The sequence below is a fragment of the Lemur catta genome, chromosome 2 (genome assembly GCF_020740605.2).
Source record: "Lemur catta isolate mLemCat1 chromosome 2, mLemCat1.pri, whole genome shotgun sequence".
NCBI classification, from domain to species: Eukaryota; Metazoa; Chordata; class Mammalia; order Primates; family Lemuridae; genus Lemur; species Lemur catta.
Genome location: NC_059129.1, coordinates 118,359,809 through 118,378,786, shown reverse-complemented (window position 1 = coordinate 118,378,786; position 18,978 = coordinate 118,359,809). Strand labels below are relative to the sequence as shown.

General features: G+C 38.9%; 2 protein-coding genes across 9 annotated transcripts in view; one reads left to right on the top strand and one right to left on the bottom strand.

Annotated features, from left to right (window-relative positions):
- Window positions 1–9,951, top strand: part of SAMD3 (sterile alpha motif domain containing 3) — a 47,117-nt gene extending 37,166 nt beyond the window's left edge. The window contains exons 7-10 of the mRNA XM_045542314.1: window positions 2,468–2,668; window positions 8,681–8,852; window positions 9,362–9,444; window positions 9,667–9,951. Coding sequence (XP_045398270.1) covers window positions 2,468–2,668; window positions 8,681–8,852; window positions 9,362–9,444; window positions 9,667–9,951 — 741 coding nt within the window. The remainder of the gene's footprint in view (window positions 1–2,467; window positions 2,669–8,680; window positions 8,853–9,361; window positions 9,445–9,666) is intronic.
- A 2,592-nt stretch (window positions 9,952–12,543) lies between these two features.
- Window positions 12,544–18,978, bottom strand: part of L3MBTL3 (L3MBTL histone methyl-lysine binding protein 3) — a 105,423-nt gene continuing 98,988 nt past the window's right edge. For all 8 annotated transcript variants that reach the window (XM_045544341.1, XM_045544345.1, XM_045544342.1 and 5 more), the window contains one exon: window positions 12,544–14,355. In XM_045544341.1, the coding sequence (XP_045400297.1) occupies window positions 14,212–14,355 (144 nt within the window). In that variant the 3' untranslated portion in view covers window positions 12,544–14,211. The remainder of the gene's footprint in view (window positions 14,356–18,978) is intronic.

The following is an 18,978-nucleotide window of genomic DNA, read 5'->3' as shown; positions in this document are numbered from 1 at the left end:
TTTTCTTGAACAATCCTTTTGTCTATGAATAATGACAATTTTGTTTCCATCTTTCCAATTTCTTTGCCTTTTATTTCTCTTTCTTGTCTTAACTACTGTGTCTAGGAATCTCCAGTACAAGGCTGAATAAGAACATAATAAAGGGCCGGGTGTGGTGGCTCACGCCTGTAATCCTAGCACTCTGGGAGGCCCAGGCAGGTGGATTGTTTGATCTCAGGAGTTTGAGACCAGCCTGAGCAAGAACGAGACCCCATCTCTACTAAAAATAGAAAAAAATAATATGGACAGCTAAAAATATATATAGAAAAATTAGCCGGGCATGGTGGCGCATGCCTGTAGTCCCAGCTACTTGGGAGGCTGAGGCAGGCAGATCGCTTGAGCCCAGGAGTTTGAGGGTGCTGTGAGCTAGGCTGACGCCACGGCACTCTAGCCTGGGCAACAGAGTGACACTCTGTCTCAGAGAAAAAAAAAAACAACAGCATAATAAAGCATCTTTGTCCTGTTTCTTATTTTAAAGAGAACTCTTTTAAAATTTCACCATTAAAAATTATGTTAGTGCTAGGTTTTTGCTAGACAACTTTATAGGTTTTAAAAATCTCTCTTATTTTGACAAAAGTTCTTTTCTTTAATAATAGAGGCATGTTGAATGTTATAAAATGCTTTTTCTGCATTATTTGAAATGATCATGTTTTTTATCTTTGGTTAATGCAGTGTATATTTACACATATTTAGATAATCCAAGTAAATCATAGAACTATTAACACACCACATTTCTCAAAAACTACTTCTTTTCTGCCCCTAATCTTTCTACAAGAGCGGCCCCAACATTGAGATTCCGTCTGATAATATGTGAAATGTCGAGGGTAAATCAATCATATATCCTTTTAGTTGACTTTAGTTCCCTTACCAATGGCAAACCACCATTGCATTTCTGGGTTAAACTTAAGTGAGTGGTTCCTTGTTCCTAATATTTGCAACTTTATTCATTGAGTGAGGGTGACCTGCACTTTTCCTCTCTTACACTCTTCCTTCAGGTTTGCGGATCAATGTCATACAGGTTTTATGGAATGAGTTAGAGAGTATTCCTTTTTTTTTTTTTTTTGGAAAGAATTTGCATAAATTTGGAACACTCTTTAAAAAGTTAAGTAGTTTTTGTTGGTAAAACTCTCAGGTCCTTCTTGGTATATTCTTTGGGGAAAGACTTTTATCTTCTAATTAAATTTAATCTGTTTTGATAAATTATATTTTTCTAGGAATTTGTTCACTTGATCTATGTCCTGTGTTCATAGAAAGTGGGTCTTCCTGGAGCTTTCCTAACCGTGTTTGTAAAAGCCTTGATGTAAGAGCATTTTAGGTTCCTTATCATCTTTTTCATCTTTTACAGGTGACATCTGCTCACATTCTGGTCAGTTAGACAGTTAGTCAACTCTCATTTGAGTGCATTTCAGCTGAGTGTTCTCTCAACTAATTTTTCTAGGAAGATGTTTGCTTGTTTTCTCAAAGCTGATTGTCTTAGATTTTCAACAAGTTTATGTGAGGTATTTCTTAGCCACCCCTCCCCATCCCACCCAATGTCCCCAAATGTATAGTGAATATAATTGATAGTTGATGATTCAGCATCACAAAATGCCCACTGCTCTTATTTTGAACTTGAATTATATGGCACATAGTACTGAAACTATAAAAAGGCATTGAAAAAGAAAATAGACAATAGCAATAATAAAATCTTAATTTAAAAACTTATCTCTTCTTAACATTTTGTCTTTTAAAACTTAAATGCATAGAAATAAACAACATTCCTGTTAAGTGTGAACCTTCTGGATAATCTAGGTTTCCATATAAAAGGGTAATGTAGGAATTAAAGTAAGTCATTTAGATCTGGCAAGAGAACAGATTATAACTCCATAGTAAGTAATTAGCTATCTAATTTGTTTTCATGAAAGACTGTTCATCTGTTGTTGTTGTTTTTTTTTTTTGAGACAGAGTCTCACTCTGTTGCCCAGGCTAGAGGGCTGTGGCGTCAGCCTAGCTCACAGCAACCTCAAACTCCTGGGCTTGAGCAATCCTACTGCCTCAGCCTCCCGAGTAGCTGGGACTACAGGAATGTGCCACCATGCCTGGCTAATTTTTTGTATATATATTTTTAGTTGGCCAGATAATTTCTTTCTACTTTTAGTAGAGACGGGGTCTCACTCTTGTTCAGGCTGGTCTCGAACTCCCGACCTCGAGCGATCCACCCACCTCGGCTTCCCAGAGTGTTAGGATTACAGGCGTGAGCCACCATGCCCGGCCAAGACTGTTCATTTGTTAACCACGTTCAAGGCCTAGTGTAGCCAGACATGGTACACTCACCTCAGGAGTGTGTTATTAAGAGCGTGCAAGAACAGCCTGTAATTCCAGTTTTCATGAAGTATCAAACTACCACTTGAAACATGGAATTCATTGATATTTTAAAAATATTTTGCAGGAAGAAGCTGTTTGTTTAGATTCTGAGGTAGATGAACATATTAACTGGTTCCAGCAAGAATATATGAAAACAGAAAAGGACTGGACAGAAATTGACAAGAGGATGAGCCAGACTTTGGAAATAAGAAGAAAGATGATCGGCAGCAGAACACCTCCGAAGGACATTCTTAAACTGTTTCCTTTCTTGAAGTGCCCCTACCAGGTATCTTTTTTGTTTTGAGATAAGGTCTCGCTCTGTTGTCTGGGCTAGAGTGCAGTGGCATCATCATAGCTCACTGTAGCCTCAAACTCCTGGGCTCAAGAGATCCTCCTGCCTCAGGCTCCTGAGTAGCAGGGACTACAGGCATGCGCCACCAAAACCAGCTAGTTTTTTTATTTTTAATAGAGACGAGGTCTCACTGTTGCCCAGGCTGGTCTCAAACTCCTGGGCTCAAGCAATCCTCCTGCCTTGGTCTCCCCAAAGTGCTAGGATTATAGACATGAGCCACCATGCCCAGCTGGTATCCTTATTCATTTATAATTCTCTTTGAATATAGTGTCCAAATTGATTTTTTCCTCTTTCCTCTTGAAGTAGTAACAGGACAAATAGCAAGACAGTGGGTGTGAATCTCAGTGAGTGTGAACCTCAGTAGGGCCCAAGGCGGGGCTACAGCTAGGACAATTTGGGCAAGAATTTCAAGAAGCAAATTCAGACATCAGGCACTGACTGCCTGTAGAACTAAGGAGTTCCCTGTTATTGGCCAGATTGCAGATACTAGGGGATCATTACTTAGGGGTATTTTGACAGTGTGAATCATTTTCCCTTTGCATGTTTTTAGACAATAAAACTAGGAAAGTTTATTAAGAATGCAACCTTACTCAAAATCTATTTCCTTTAGGATCCCAAATCATCTCATAAAATGGTCTTAAAAATACATGAAGGTCAGTGGATAAATCAAATACCCTTCCATTTAGTTTACTTAAGGTGGCCATTCAAGGGTCTTAGCATAATTTTAGCTGTGGTATATAATGAAAGATTCATCAAAGTTTTTACCTAAGAACACATTTCATAGAGGAGTTCTGTGGGTGCAGTCAACCAAATGAAACATGAAACATTTTACACTTTTCTTCCCCCAAAAAACTGGAATAAGAATTTGCCCGTATTATTTTAATAATAACATCAATAGCAGACATCTGAATGCTTACTAAGCTACAGCACAGTTCTAAGTGATTTACATGGATTAATCTATCTAATCCTCTCAGCAAGACTTCCTTGGCTTTTGCTTGTTTTCTCTTAATCTTCAGGTTGCTAGGAATGGTTAACAGCCAGCAGCCTCTGGCTATGAGAAAAGTATGCCCAACTGACACACCTATAAAATATAGCTTTAAAGCAAAACCTGTCAAACTGATAGTTTATACACTGTAAATGTAGGGAGCATGTTTTAAATATCAATAGTTCTAAAAGTGCCTAGCAGAGTACTGAGAGTGACACAGAAATGCAACATTGATTTCTGGATGCTGAATGGATTAGGGGATGGTTGGTAAGGCTGCTTTGGTCTCCGATGTCTCAGCCTTAGGGGTCTTCACTGGAGTGCAGCTTACATACAAATGAAGGCCAGGAGTTTGAGACCAGCCTGGGCAACACAGTGAGACCCCGTCTCTAGGAAAAAAAAATATTAATACATGGACTACGTTAAGCGGCCTTTCAAAGAACCAAAGGTGGGGTGAGGTCCCTTCTGACTGAGGTCCACTGTGGCCTGAGTGAGAAGCAGAGAGTTTCCAGAAGAAAGGCTGTGTCCTTCCCTGTGCTTTGCCTTGGTCTCTCACTATGGCATCTGTAAGGCTTTCCCCCCATTCCTTCAGGTATTTCACCCTTCACATCCAAAATATGGATTGGAGTATGGTTTTTGTAATGACTGTACTTACTGAATAGAGTTGTCTAGTGATTCTTTTAAACATAAGAATGAAACAATTTTGGTTTCTCCAGGAAGTACTTCCCTAACTCAGCCCCATGCAGCTTGGATTTCCAGTTTCTAAAACCCTTGTTTTGCTTCTTAAAATAAAAGCCAGTTTGACCTTACTTACAAATACTCAGTTAACAAACAATCCCTGGAGGAAGGCAGTTGCTCCGGCACCAAACCACTCCCACTGCTTATTGGCACTGCCATTGTGAAAACAATGGGCCCTTAGGAGCTGGTGGAGACCGGTGGCCCCGAAGAGAAAGAGCTGGGTGGGGCGTGGTTCTAGCCTTAGCACTGACCCTCCGTCACCTTCGTACTCACGAACCTCCTCCCTCAAAAAACAAACGTAAAAATTAAAAATGTAAAAACCCACTTTATTAGACTTCCTAAGATATTCTCAACTAGCAATTTATTACTGGGACCTACTGGATGCTGTGCAAGACAAGCAGGAGGCTGAGGAGAGAGGAGGAAAATACCAAACACAAATTTAAATGCTTCCCTGTATTTTCCAAAAAACCCTTTGAGCTATTATAAGTTTTACCTTCTTGAGAAACTGTTTCAACAATCAACTCTTAAAACTTAAGTGAATTATAATCAAGATTCCTGCAGACGAAAAAAAAAAAAACCTTAAGTGAGGCACATAAGAATTACCTGCCAATAAAGTCTCAAAAAAATAAAAACATGAAAGAATCCCCATAATGGAGTAGTTGGTACTAGACTCGGCTGCTTTCAGGCAGCAGACAGCAGGCATCGCAGGACTCTGATCCTTGATAAAAGGGAAACACATAGCTGCGCTTCAGCTTTCTGCTTCAGGGTTACTTTCTAGCTAGTCATACAGAACGGTGGGAGACAAGCAGAATAGGGAGGTGCCACTTAGCTGAGCAGGAAAAGATTGGCCTTTGGGAGCGAGGAAGCAGCTGGTATTTGCAGGACAGGGCACTGGAGGACGGGGTGGTGCAGAAATCTACACAGGGATCCCCAGGGGGCCTTGGCTAAGCCCCGAGATTTCCCACAGTGTTGACAATTAGAATTCTGGCCTAGAGTGGAGAGACCCCCACTGAAGCACCTCAGGCATCCACTTAAGAAAGTCAATGCAAGAACCATGCCCTAAGCTGGAGCCAGGACCATCCCCTAGGACTAGGACAAACACCAAAATAGAACTGCCCAAATGATAAAATCAAGTCTGACAGGACCAGAGGGTGGAGCAGTAATTTAACTGTCAGAACAAAATTTAACACCCTTTAAAGGAACACAGTTTAATCCAGACACCTACTAAGTGGGTCACTAGGGGTAATAACGAGGAGTGCCACTCCCATTTCCACCCCTTGATTCCTGGACCCGTGAGTCCTGGCTGTGGGAGAAACGGCACCATACGTTAGATGCTGATTCAGAGCTTATACAGTCCCGGGGACCCTTGCCTCAGCCCTGCAAGGTATGGTGCCCTAGCTCGTGCTGCAACTGAGTCTTCAATAGGCCATTCCATCATTTTGTCCAGCCAGCTGCTTCAGGATGGTGAGGAACATGGCAAGACCAGTGAATTCGGCAGAGAAAATGGAATATGTATAAAGAAAGAACCAAATTGAAATTCAGAACTGGAAAAAAAGCTTTATCTGAAATGAAAACATCCCTGCGTAAACTTAAAAGCATATTGAACAATGCAAAGAAAGGGTCTGTGAACTTGAAGATAGATCAATAGGAATTATCCAAGTAATGAAAAGAAAAAGGATTAAGGTTATTAATCTGTAGGACAAAATCTGAGGTTGTAGACAGGGGGCTGATTTTCTGTGGCTGACCTGACCGTTCCCAGCTGAGAGTTTGACTACATGGACACACGGGAGCTTGTACCAGTAAGGAAATACATTGAGGATAATGGGAGGCAGGTTTCTCACTGTTGGAGAATTAGAAGGATGGAAAGGGTAAGGTTAGAAAAAGCCCTGTGGTGTTGGATTGGAATTGAAAGTATCGATGTGAATGCATGTTTTTTCACATTTATATGTAGATATTTAATACTTATATATAGATATACAAAGTTACAGATGTTTGTAGGTCTGTGTTTTATGTATATTCAAATATTATCTCCTAGATTTGTTCTACATGAAAGTTTAGAGCAAGGAGCACACCCAGGGCTGACATTTTAGTTTCTAAATGCCATTCTCCATTAACAGGAACCAGGGCTCTTAGAGAAATAGCTGACTACAGGGCTGGGGCAACAAACAAACAAACAAACACACCCCTTCCCAAAAACCCAAGATGAGCCTGAAATATTGTGTAATGCCAGAAATTTAAAAAGTATTCATGGACTAATGGGATGTGTCAAGAGGACACAGCAGTTAGCTTGAAGCGGCTCCCCCTGGCCGAATCTGGACGTGATCATTAATATAAATAATGAAAGGATCAGATTTGTAACTATTTGGGTAAAATAGTAATTTATTAGTCTGTACTGATATAAATCAATGAACAAGTAAATAAATGTGAAAGAAGAGAACACTCACTCTATCCTACAGTAGAAAGCCAACTAATACATTTAGAAAGAATAGAATTAGAAAAGTCACCATTTGGCAACTATCCTAGTGATACAGGATTCAGGCAAGAATCATCAATGGATGTTCAATCTGGTGGAAGAAAGTTATTAATACACGAGGAGCAAGATAGTTACATAAATTCAAGGTATCTCCCCATAAAATACTTATTATATATTATTAATAATTAACTTTACAGTGGGAAAACCTGGCAGATTCCATCTTAACCAAGTGGTAAAGTTACTATCTCCAATATTGGAGCCAATTACCACCTTGTGGTTCCTGATGCAGTGAGAACTGCCAATATTCTTGCCAAAAATGCATAAATCATGAGGAAACATCATACAAACCTAGACTGAGGAATGTTCTACAAAGTAATTGGTCTTGAATCTTCAAAAATGTCAAGGAAACTAAGAAGCTGTTTCAGGCAGGAGACTAAAGACATGGTATCTAAATCTCACGTGATCCTGCGTTAGATCTTCTAAAGAACATGATTAGAACAACTGGCAAATTTGACTGGGATCTGTAAATTAGATTTTCCTGATTTTGTGTGTCCTTGTACTCAGGAAATACATAATGAGGTATTGAGGGTTAATGGGATGTCACGTCCACAACTTATTTTCAAGTAGATCAGAAATTGGGGGAAGTTGCATTAAGGGCATTTGGAAGCTCTCTTTACTATTTTTTTCTACCACTTTAATGTAAACTTGAAATTATTTCAAAATAAAGTTAAAAAGAAATTCTTAGGTTATGGGCCCAGAAAAGCGGAATATTCATCACCTTCTTCATGCTTCACTTCTTGTCTTCCTGCTGAGAAAACCGTTTTCTAAAGGTATTAATCTAGGTTAGTCGTCCACTGAGAGCTGCCTGATTACAAAGCCACTGTGCCTTTATGAGAATGTGCACTTCAGCTTTCTGACAACTTCACTTTCAGAACTAACCTCTGGGCAATTTATGATCCACCAAAATATTCCAGGAATAGTGAGGCCCAGTGGATAGTATGTAACTGTTCTTTATAGTTTTGGGGAAAGCAATGATTAAATTAATTCATATTAGTGTGGGGGGCTAATCATCTGTTAATGCCACTGTCAAAATAAAAAAGGGGGTGGTGGTGGAATTCTCTAAGAGGGGAGAATTCAAGCAGTGGTAGAAAAAGGTAGTTTTGAGTACAGGGGCTTCCCTAAAGCAAACTGATTTTGCTTTGACCATATAAGTCAAATCTCCTGTACATATATGTATTTTTTCACTGTTTACCTTCGTCTGATCTTACAGTCTCTAACGTACTCCCCTTTCCCTGTAGGATACTATGGTTAGCTATTTTTCCAGGGTTGCTCCCTAAAATCTAGTAAGTTTTTTCTTTGTCTCTTGTTGGATGCTGCCAAAAGATAACAATGTAGTTTACCTAAAGAAATTTAAGACCCTGACCTAGAATCTCAGCTGGATTACCCAAATAGTCAGCATATGCTAATATACTTTGGAATCAATCCTCATTGGAGCCGACATCCAAGGTTTTAATTCTACAGGTTTAGAATTCTGCCATGTCCATTATTTATCTTTTCCCATTTGCTTCGGGGTTTCATTTTTTTTCTCCTCCCCTATCCTAACTCTTTACTTCTAAAGCTTCTAATATATTTAATATGTTTTTTAAACTAGCATTCAAAGCTTAATAGAATTCTAAAGTTATTTACTTCCTTACATTCTATATATTAGCTTTTCTTGTGATCTAATATATCTATTTCTTTCCTCTCTTATCAGATGTTCAGAGAATTCCAACTTCTTACAAGAACAGATATCTGTAAGAAAACAAGGCACATTTTGGAATCCTATTCAGAAAATATACTGACATCTTTTTCAGTGGTGGACAATCCAATCAATATTGCATTGCAAGAAAAAATGAAACAGTACACAGATGAAGACATGTTGAAACGTTAGTAAACACAGGGGGTGGGGTGATCTGGTCTCAGTTATATGTATAATTCAGGATATTGAGAAAAACTCTGCTTTGGTAATAAGTAAAAATTCTGGAAGACAACAGGTGAGAAAAGAAGAATTGTTCAAATAGGGGGAGGAGTAGAGGTATAGATTTAAAAAGTACACTTGATATTGTAAAATTATATTTAGGGAACTAGTAACCTGTTAATTTTATGATATAAATCACAAGGTGAAGCAAAATAAAATCATCCTGGCTGATGGACAGAAGAGTACAGAACTCTTGTCTTCTCCTGGCAATGATTTGGAGAGTAGACATGAAATTTTGAATGTTTTATTAGAAAAGGATATGGTTAAGAAAGGTTGTGAAACACTGATCCAAGGCTAGTTTGTTCTGTGTAGACGGTAACAATAAAAAAAAAAAATCCAGATGTTTTAATACTAGCTTTGCTTACAATTGCTAAAAGCTTACTTTTACTTTGACTGTAAACATGTTTGCTTTGACAGACTTGAAGATGACGGCCACATGTTTACTCCTCCCAGATGTTTTTGGGGATGACCCCAGCCTTTTTGTCGTTGTGAATGAGAAGGTATGCAGTATGTTAACGGCCACTGGTTTGACATTTTACATCTTCTTACCATAATTTATTAAAAAGCAGGATGGTAGTCTATTTTGAAGTATGTTTTGCCATCCTTACAAATATATAAAACTGCAACAAGCTTATTTATTGTACTATCATGATTAAGTTCAGGTATGTTTTATTACTTAGCTATTTTGCTTATCATGACAGTGACTCCATTCTTTCTTCCAGGTGCAAGTGTCCACGCCCGTGTTAGAAGTTAAAAACCCTTTCAACATCGAGGTCTGTGAATTTTCTTTATATTTAGAAAAAGAGAGGCTCACAAAGGTGCACGACTGTGTCACAGCCTTGGCGGTTCTAGTGGCAGCCTTTCACGTATTTGGGATTGAGTGTCCAAGAAGACTGTCCCAAACCCTCAACTTTCTAGAGACATTGATCTTTGACGTGCACAGTCCCTATTTTCCCTCTTTGAGAGAAAAGCAAAGAGAAGTAGGATTTCAACACCCAGTCACTTAAAAGCATGCCAAATATTGTATCAGAATTTACCTGTGGGAAAGCTGGAACTTAATAAAACATTGTTTTGATTTACGGTTCTGGTAAGAGGTAGGTATTAGAAAATCATCTTGTTATCCCAGAAGCTAATGAATTTCAAGGCCTTCTATCTTTACACTTAGCTATGAAGTTCTTTGTGAAATTCTGTAATAAAATGCCACTTAATTAAAGAGCTGTTACTGTACTTTGATTTGAGTTCTCAGAAATTCCATAGTCAAGGTTATACTTTCAAAGGTGACTTAGTTTTTTAAAAGACACTATACTTCACATTTACTCCCATCTTTCCGATTAGGGTATGACCTTACACTTGACTCACTGTGCTCACTTTTGGAAAGATTTAAAGCCCAGGAGCTGCACACATTTGTGGACTGTGAGCTGCATCTTCGGTCTGGACATTGCTTGGAGACATTTTGAACTTGAACACTTCAAGAAGGAGCACATCCTCCGCCTCAGTTCCTCTCTCCCCCAGATGACCAGCCTGGCCCTAGGAGATTTGGTCTCTTTGAATCAACTGTTGAGAATGAAGGCTACATTCTTGAGGTCTCCTCTTTGCAGGCTGGTCTTGCTGACACAGGTTCTCACGTCTGTGACCTGTGTTCACCTGCTACTGCTTCCCACCCTAGGGACAAACTGACTTGTTCTGCATGCCCGACTGGTTATGCCCAGAGTCCCAGGTTATAATCCTATTTGTTCTGCCATAACAAATGGCTGCACAAGTGCTTTTTGGGTCCAAGAAAACTCAATGCACTTTCACTGTTTTCCAAGTATTTCACAAGGAAAAAACTACAAAATGAGTTTTAAGGTACCTCTGATGTTACTATCAAAATATCCATCTTACTTATTAGTTTTGAAAGATAGAACAGGTCTTTTGGGGACTGAAGAGAGATTTAAGTGTTAATGTCTACATCACAATGGGATGAGTATTTCCTGGATTACTTCATCAAATTAAATTTTTAAAAAAAGTTTAAGAAGAAAGAGGTCACATGAAATTATTGAAGAAATATTTTTACCCTACCTATCTCTGGCAATACTGCAAAACATATGCTATCATTGAAATAATATCTTTCTAGATACCTTTCTCTCTATAAGGACTGTTCATTAAAATGCTGATGTCAGTGAGATAATAAGAAATCTGTAATCCCAGCACTTTGGGAGGCTGAGGTGGGAGGATCGCTTGAGGCCAGGAGTTTGAGACCAGCCTGAATGACACAGCACGATCCCCTCTCTACAAAAAATTAAAAAAAAAAAAAAAATAGCCGGGCATGATAGCACCTATATATAGTCCCAGCTACTCGGGAGGTTGAGGCAGGAGAATTGCTTGAGCCCAGGAACTCAAGGCTGCAGTGAGCTGTGATTATGCCACTGTACTCCAGCCTAGGCAACAGAACAAGACCCTGACTCTAAAAAAGGAAAAGAAAGAAATTAAAGAACAGTTGCCTATCTCTACAATAACTATTCATTAACTACTTACATACAAATGGATATGCAAAGTAAATAACAATTTGGCATGTGTCATTCTTTGCATAAACTAGTTCTCCTATAGTGTCCGTTTCCTTTTCTCTAGAATGTACCTTTAATTCCTTATAAACCTTCATTTCCCCAAATTACTCCCCATATCTTTTTTGTCCTCTTCTCCCAAATGAATTTACCAACTTCTTACAGATCCTTTTCTTCAAGGGGACACATCTCTATGGCTGAAGTTTAATGACAGCCTTTAGCTGGGGCAGAGTGACAGGGTTGGGGACCCAGAGAAACTGCAGTGAAGTTTGGCTCTAAACACGACACAAACAAGAGCTGACCTTGAGGGCAGGTTCAATAAAAACGTCCGTTTTATTGTCTGTTTTTGATGGTGTACCTAATCCTCGCACCCAATATTCAATATTGCTTGACTAACCTACCCTATTTCTTTGGGGGCTGAGTCCACTGGATCTAGAAGTAGTAAAATGGCAGCCAGGGGACAAATAACAACATTTAGATGGGTTTCACTTGTAGAGTGTTTTAAATTAAAAAAAAAAAATGCCTTTAACTGGGAAGGTCCTATCAAAGTCCACATTTCCCATCCCTCCCTTCTGTCTTACCCCAAGCCTGTTTCTCATTTCAGGGAACTTCCTACCATCATGGTTCCCTATTTCCTCTGCTACCACTCTGACTATGTCCCAGGGATGGAGTGGTGAATGTTTTCTCCTTCTTGAGGTACACTGGATCCTGTGCCCCGCTAAGGATGCTTAATGCCTTGCCTGTAACACAAAACATGCCGCTTAGAGTGAGTGGATGTTTTCAGTAGATTTAAAAGCCTCTTTCCTTACAGTATATGCTTTAAAATAGAAAAGATTTCCAATGGGAATGAATCCTACATGACCCAACAATACAGTTTTTTAATTTTTTTTTTATCACACATCACATCATCCTGGGATACAGTCTGACAAACGATTCTGGATCCTACAGATTCATTACATAGCTATCCAATGCCCACACATTTGGTGTCGTTCCTGTTCTTGTCCTGCCTCTTCTATTTGACAAGCTTTCTTAAGAATCATACATATATAAAAAAGTATCTGTAATTAAGATTTTATTTCATTCATATCAGATATAACAAGTGCAACTTGAATGTACAAATTCTGAACATAAAAAAGGAAAAAAAAACAGTAACAAAAAAACTTAAGTAGATTCATGCAAAGAAATGTATGGGACACTTCAGATGTCACTGACCCTGTTTTACCTTGAATTATGACAAATGCAAAGGACTGCTATTAGACTTCCAACAGGGGACATCAAAGGAAGTCCTACATCTGAAAAAATGAGAACAACTAAGAAAGGAGGTGGAACTTTCCCCAGAATTCAGACAGCATGCTACAAACTTACTTTCTACTTTTAAAATAGTCCTCAAATAAATATCCAATCCTGGAAATAGAAAGTACATCAAAAGACTGACAAAATAATTTACCTTTTGCCTTAGAAACGCATTCTTGCAAAAGAAACACTACCAGCTATCAGTTATAATCAAGGGTTTTCATTTAAAGTGCATCTGTATACTTATATATTGAGGCAAAGTATTTTACAGAAAAAGGAATCCTTCCAAAATGGAGGTTCTTGAATAATTAATTGCTTTGGGAAATCACCGTTCTGATCTGTGAGCATTTAGGATTTTGTGTCAACCGGTGTTGTTCCTTCACATCTTGTCTTTTCAGTACGATCTAGACACTCCTGGAAAAAAACCTTTGGGTTTGGAGGACAATGCAAGACCTGAGACAGAGCTCTTTACAGATTAGTGTTTCTAGCGACAGAATGAGCCTTTGGTCTCTGTAAAGCACCCCAGTTACTTCAATGACAATTAGAGGAAAAGCTCAAGATCATCTCATAAATAGTTCAAGATCCTCACAAACACACCCCAATACGTAACTGCATATTCCTCTGATACCATCTGACTCTTGTAAACACATGGGCACCACGATGCATGAGACTGATGCCACTCAAATACACTACCTAATTTATTTATGTTTATATATTTTATTTTTCGATTCCATTCTTTTATATACATGTTTTTGGTAATTATAGTAAAGATGCTGGTGAAAAGTAATTTGTTTTAACATTTCATAATGCGTGCAAAAGTAAAAAACACTGATTGAAAGAAAAGTCATTTTTACAACTATTCAGCCTCAACAAATTATGACAAGCAGTTAGGCAATATCATGACTTGCAAAGTTATACTTAGCATAATGTTGCAATTCAAAATATGGCACAGAATTAACAATACAGATAACAGTCCCACTGGCTAAACTTAGCCAGGTTTTGACTAATTTGGTTTAATTTGAAATTTGATTATATAAAAAGGTTTCCGAAAGTATTGAAAAAGAAACAGTGTACATGAAAGAGAATTCAACAATGTTTACAAAATGCCAAAAGTTCTTACTCTGCCCCCATCCATAAATAATTAATGAAGTCCCTCTTCCCCCCCACCCCCCAGCCTCAAAAAGATTTACAAAGATAAATTTAGCTCAGTGAACAGAACCAAAAAATGACTGTTGTTAGACAGTACCTGGTTAAAAGCTCAAGCACTTTCATAAGAATTCATATATATTGTCTCTCGAGGAATATAAATAATCCGATAGTGTTGCTCTTTTGAGTTTTGGAGAATTCTCACTTAGGAGTTATAACCGTCCTTGTGCTTTGAATAAAATATGAGCTTTAAAGCAGAAAGCTGATAGTACTCAGAATTCACTATCTTCAAAGTTCATTGTGAGAATTCTTCTCTGCTGCTTTAAACATCAGGATAGAATTGAAAATTTTGAGAGCAGGGCCGAGCTTAATACTCATAATTTTAACAATGTCCGTTTGAGTCATAAGTAGAAATGCTTCTCCATCAATTTGCTAAAATGAGGGGAATAAAAAAAGAATGTGGATTAATCAGATATAGTACGGCAGGAAATATTCCAGGATACATTACCAGCTCCCTTGTACACAGCCCACTAAAACGGCACGCATAGGAGTTCATGTGCACAACAATATTTCCTGATACACGGACCTTTCTTTTCCTACAACACCACACCCAGATGTGGACTGGGAACAAAGTAAAATCAGCCCATAGGAAAATGGAAGTGCTCACGCCTACCGTGACTGCCCCGAATAAGGTGTGGAGTCAGGAAGAATTTGGAAAATCTGGGGTGCCCAAATCCACTTCATACCATGGTAGGTTTTTAAGTTAGAAAAGATAACATGTACACAAATGTTTGTGGACATAAAAGAATTCAGGCAAATACATCAGCTACATGAAACAATTTTTTTTTTTTTTTTCAAAATTAGCCTTCCATCATGAAGAAAAAAACCCAGAAAGATAGTATTTATTTACAGTGTGGCCACTATTAGTCTTTAAATACAGAGGAAAAGCATTTAATCAACAGTGTAGCTGGAAGAACGTGTGACTGGTGTTAAGAGTTGCAGACTCTAGGCTGGTTCTACTATTTGGGTAAGCATGAGAAAGACCCCTCCTCTCTCTCAGACTCCTTTAAGACAAAAAGCCTATGTTTCTTGAGAATACAGGCTACTATTTTCTATAAGTTCAAAGGTAAAACATACATTTGAGTTTCAAAGATAGAACACTATGAAGATGATGTGTGGTTTAGTGGGCAGAGCAAAGGAACAGAGAGACTTTTTACGTGACTGTCAGCTCGTGGGGTACCCCACCACCTTAAAAAAATTAATTCACTTCTCTTTCAGTTTTCCTACTTTGAACAAAAAGTAAAACACACTTTTGTTCTCTGCCTTAGAGTACATCAGAGACCTTGACAGCAGTGTAGCCCGCTATGGGCTGAACTGCGCTTCCCCTTCCCCACCCAAATTCATGTTGATGCTCTCACTCCCAACACCTCGGAATGTGACCTTATTTGGAAATTGGGTCGTTGCAGACATAATTAGTTAAGATGAGGTCACAGGGGAGTAGGGTGGACACCTAATCCAAAATGACTGGTGTCCTCCTAAAAAGGGGAAATTTGAACACAGAGACAGACACACAAAGAGCGATGACAATGTGAGTCCCCACAGAGGGAACACCATCTGTAAGTCAAGGAGAGAGGCCTGGAAGGGCTAGATTCTTTCCTCACAGCCCTTGGAAGGAAGCAACTCTGCTGACACCTTGACTTCTATCCTTCTCCAGATTTCCAGCCTCTAGAACTGTGAGACAATAAATTTCTGCCATTTAAGCCACCAATTTGTGGTACTTTGTCAAGGTGGCCCTAGCAAACTAATATGACTCTAAATTCTGCAAACAATTCTCTAAACAAAGGCTGATATAATTAGGCAGCTATTAGGATTTTCCTCTCCCCTCTATATATGAGAAACGTGTAAATAGAAATTGCCTATGAACTTAATCAGTAAAAACTACAGTCATCTTACACAACTTCGGGTAACAATCATATGGGAAAAAGTCTGCTAACTCCAGTAAAAAAAAATCTTGCTAACTAGAAGGAAAGATATTCCAATGTTAATCTCCGAGTGTAACACAGCTAAACGGCAGGTATGAGAAATATACTATTGTTTTTTGGAAACCTTTGCTCTGGTCTCATTTGCTTGTGCTATGACAGCCCTCCGAAAAAGCGAGGTCAGGAAGAAAGGCAGATCTATTAACAGTTCACGAGACCAAGGCAGGCCTTAGCAGGATGGACAGCCTGACAGAAGTCTTCTAAGTCATTAATGAAAACAAATGTCAACTAACACACCCATTCCCAAGGAGCTCACTACAAAGACTGATTGGTTTATTATAACCTTGAGCCCTGCTGAAGGCTTGTAGCAGCCAACCGAGTCTCCTTCTGAGACTACGTAACATGAAAGATGACTGATGAAAAGAACATTCAGAGAATTCAGAAGCTGGGATTTGAGGTTAAGCGTGGGATGAGAAGGATAATTTTTGCTAGATTATTATTTATAAGGAGGTTACACTAGAAAGAAAAGGTCTTGAGGTTAGTGCCAAACTCAGTTTATTTAAAACATATAGGTTGCTCTGATGTGTGGCCGTAAGGACAAGCCTTGATTGGAAGGAAGTAAATTTTAGAAAGTACATTCTAAGAACAACAGTGACCACTGCAATGCATTACTGGGCTTATTTTTTGTTTGTGTGCTTCTGTAACGCACATACACTGATATAACTCCAGAGATTACGTGTCTTGCTAAAGGCCTAAAACAAGGACAAAGAATTGGGAATTGAGGAGCTCTTGCCTTCCGTTTCACTCTGGCCACTGTGCACTATTCGTTCTTTTCCAATGTTTCATCTCTAAATCACAGAGACGCGTGCTTTGTCTGAATGAGTCTTTCTCAGAGTGCAAAGGTATTGCTCAATAAAAACGTACTAAACATCTATTATATTCAAACACTCTTCTTGGGCTTGGGCACATGGGCTGAGAATAAAACCAATAAAACAAAAACAAGCAAGCAAGCAAACAAAAACTCTTTGTGGAATTTACACTCTAGTAGTGGGAGATAGACTATGAGCAATAAACGTAATATACAAGCCTATTAATTAGTAAATCAGAAGATGATTAATGCTATGAAAAAACAGCTGGGTGGGGAGATGGGTGGCAGGGGGCCCCTTCCAGCAGGGCAGTCAGGGAAGGACTAATGGAGAGGCTGGCATGTGAGCAGAGGGGCTGAACCACATGAACGTCGAGAGGAGGAGCACTGCAGGTGGAGGGAAGAGCTGGAGCACTCCGGGACAATCTGAGGACAGCAAGGAGGAGCGTGCAGAACTGCATGGGGCAGCGTAAACAAGGAGGCAGGAGAGGTAACAGAGGTGTCTGACTGAGACGTGAAGCTACTGGGAGGATCTGCACAGAGGAGTGACATGATTTGACTGCTGTTTCAGCAGGATCCCCCTGGCTGTGCTGGGAGTGGACTGGAGAGGAGCAAAAACAGAAGCAGGGAAGCCCGTTAGGAGGTTATTGTGTTCATCCAGGTGGGGAATGTGGTGGCCCAGACCAGGCTGGTAGTGGTGGAGGCAGAGCGCTAGTCAGAATGCTTCCATGTTTTTAAAATATAACCAACAGGATTTTCAACAGATTAATGTGGAGTGTGTACGAGAGAAGTCAAGATTTCTCATAACAGCCTATCTGAATACCTGTATTTTGCCTTTTAGAGATAATTTATAAGACTTCAGTTAGATTTGTATTACTGTTTGCTTCTAGGACTTGAAACCAATATCCACTGACTTTATGAGACACTTGAAAGCAATGATTGTTTTATTATTTTTGAATCATCCTTCTCACCACGGCATTACAGAGTAACATACACATGGTGGGCATTTAACAAATGCTTACAGGATGAATGAATAATATGTATCAGACAGAACATTAACTGTTCCACTCTTCCAAAGAAGGATCTAGCTTTGAGGATACTTGGTACCTGAGAAGCACCTCCAAAGGCAATATGCCATGAAAAAAAAATTATTCCAAGACATACCACATTATTTTGAATTTGAATTTCAGTCTTACTTAAATAATAGAGCAAACATACATGGATTATATAGATATCAACAGAATCAAAAACAGAACTTATAAAATAGATGGATTATAGGTTTATTTTTAAAAATGTTTTATCCTTTTCAAAGGTAATGACTCTTTCCAAGAAAAAGTAACATCACCCTATGTGGATCTAAGTCTGTTCAGGAATAGAAAATTAATTGAGAGTGGTCCACGAGGATACCTAGGACTTAGGGAAAGAAACTCTAAGTCTGAATAATTTGCTAATTAACACACTGACTGCCACAATAGAAAAAAAACTTTTTTTCCTTGGGGCCGCAGTGTTTTATCATAAAAACAGAATAAAAATTTCAAAAACAAAATGATTCTAATTCAATGAAAAATTTGTTATTTTCTATTTTTCTGTGCATGAGTTACACATAACTTGAAAAATAGTTCACGCGGGTCCCACGTGTGAGTTACACATGCTTCATGAGGCCCTGGGCTCAAAACTAGCGTGAGTTAAATACAACTTGCATGGCAGTTCATGTGTTAAAGTTAGCCTAGAAAGAAGATAAAACATTTCTGCAATAAGAACATAAATCAGAAAAGGCTGTTGAAAATCAGATCCTTGTACATTTTATCAGGCATTCCTCTAAAGCATAAATTAGATCTAATAGTATAATGACACTGATGACTGCTGGCTGGATTCTTAGCTTTGTGTACACTTTGGGAATGAAACTGCAAGTGTGCCATTTCTAACAGTTAAGGTTTACACATAGGGCAAACAAGGTATGTATGTGTGTAACTGCAGACAGCAGATGTTGGAGAAAGCCTTCTGAGATTACTTTCCACCTACTTTCTGCCTTCTGGCAGTATGACGTGGAGCCAAAATCAGAGTGATAATTGACTGCTCGGCTTGGAGGAGATGACAGGAGATTTTTAAAGCTCTCAAGTGAAAAGGGTCTCCCGCTGTACTCCAAGAGCATATTCCTTCTAGTGTAGCTAGAACCACAATCCTTTTTATTCATTAGAATAATGTAGGTGA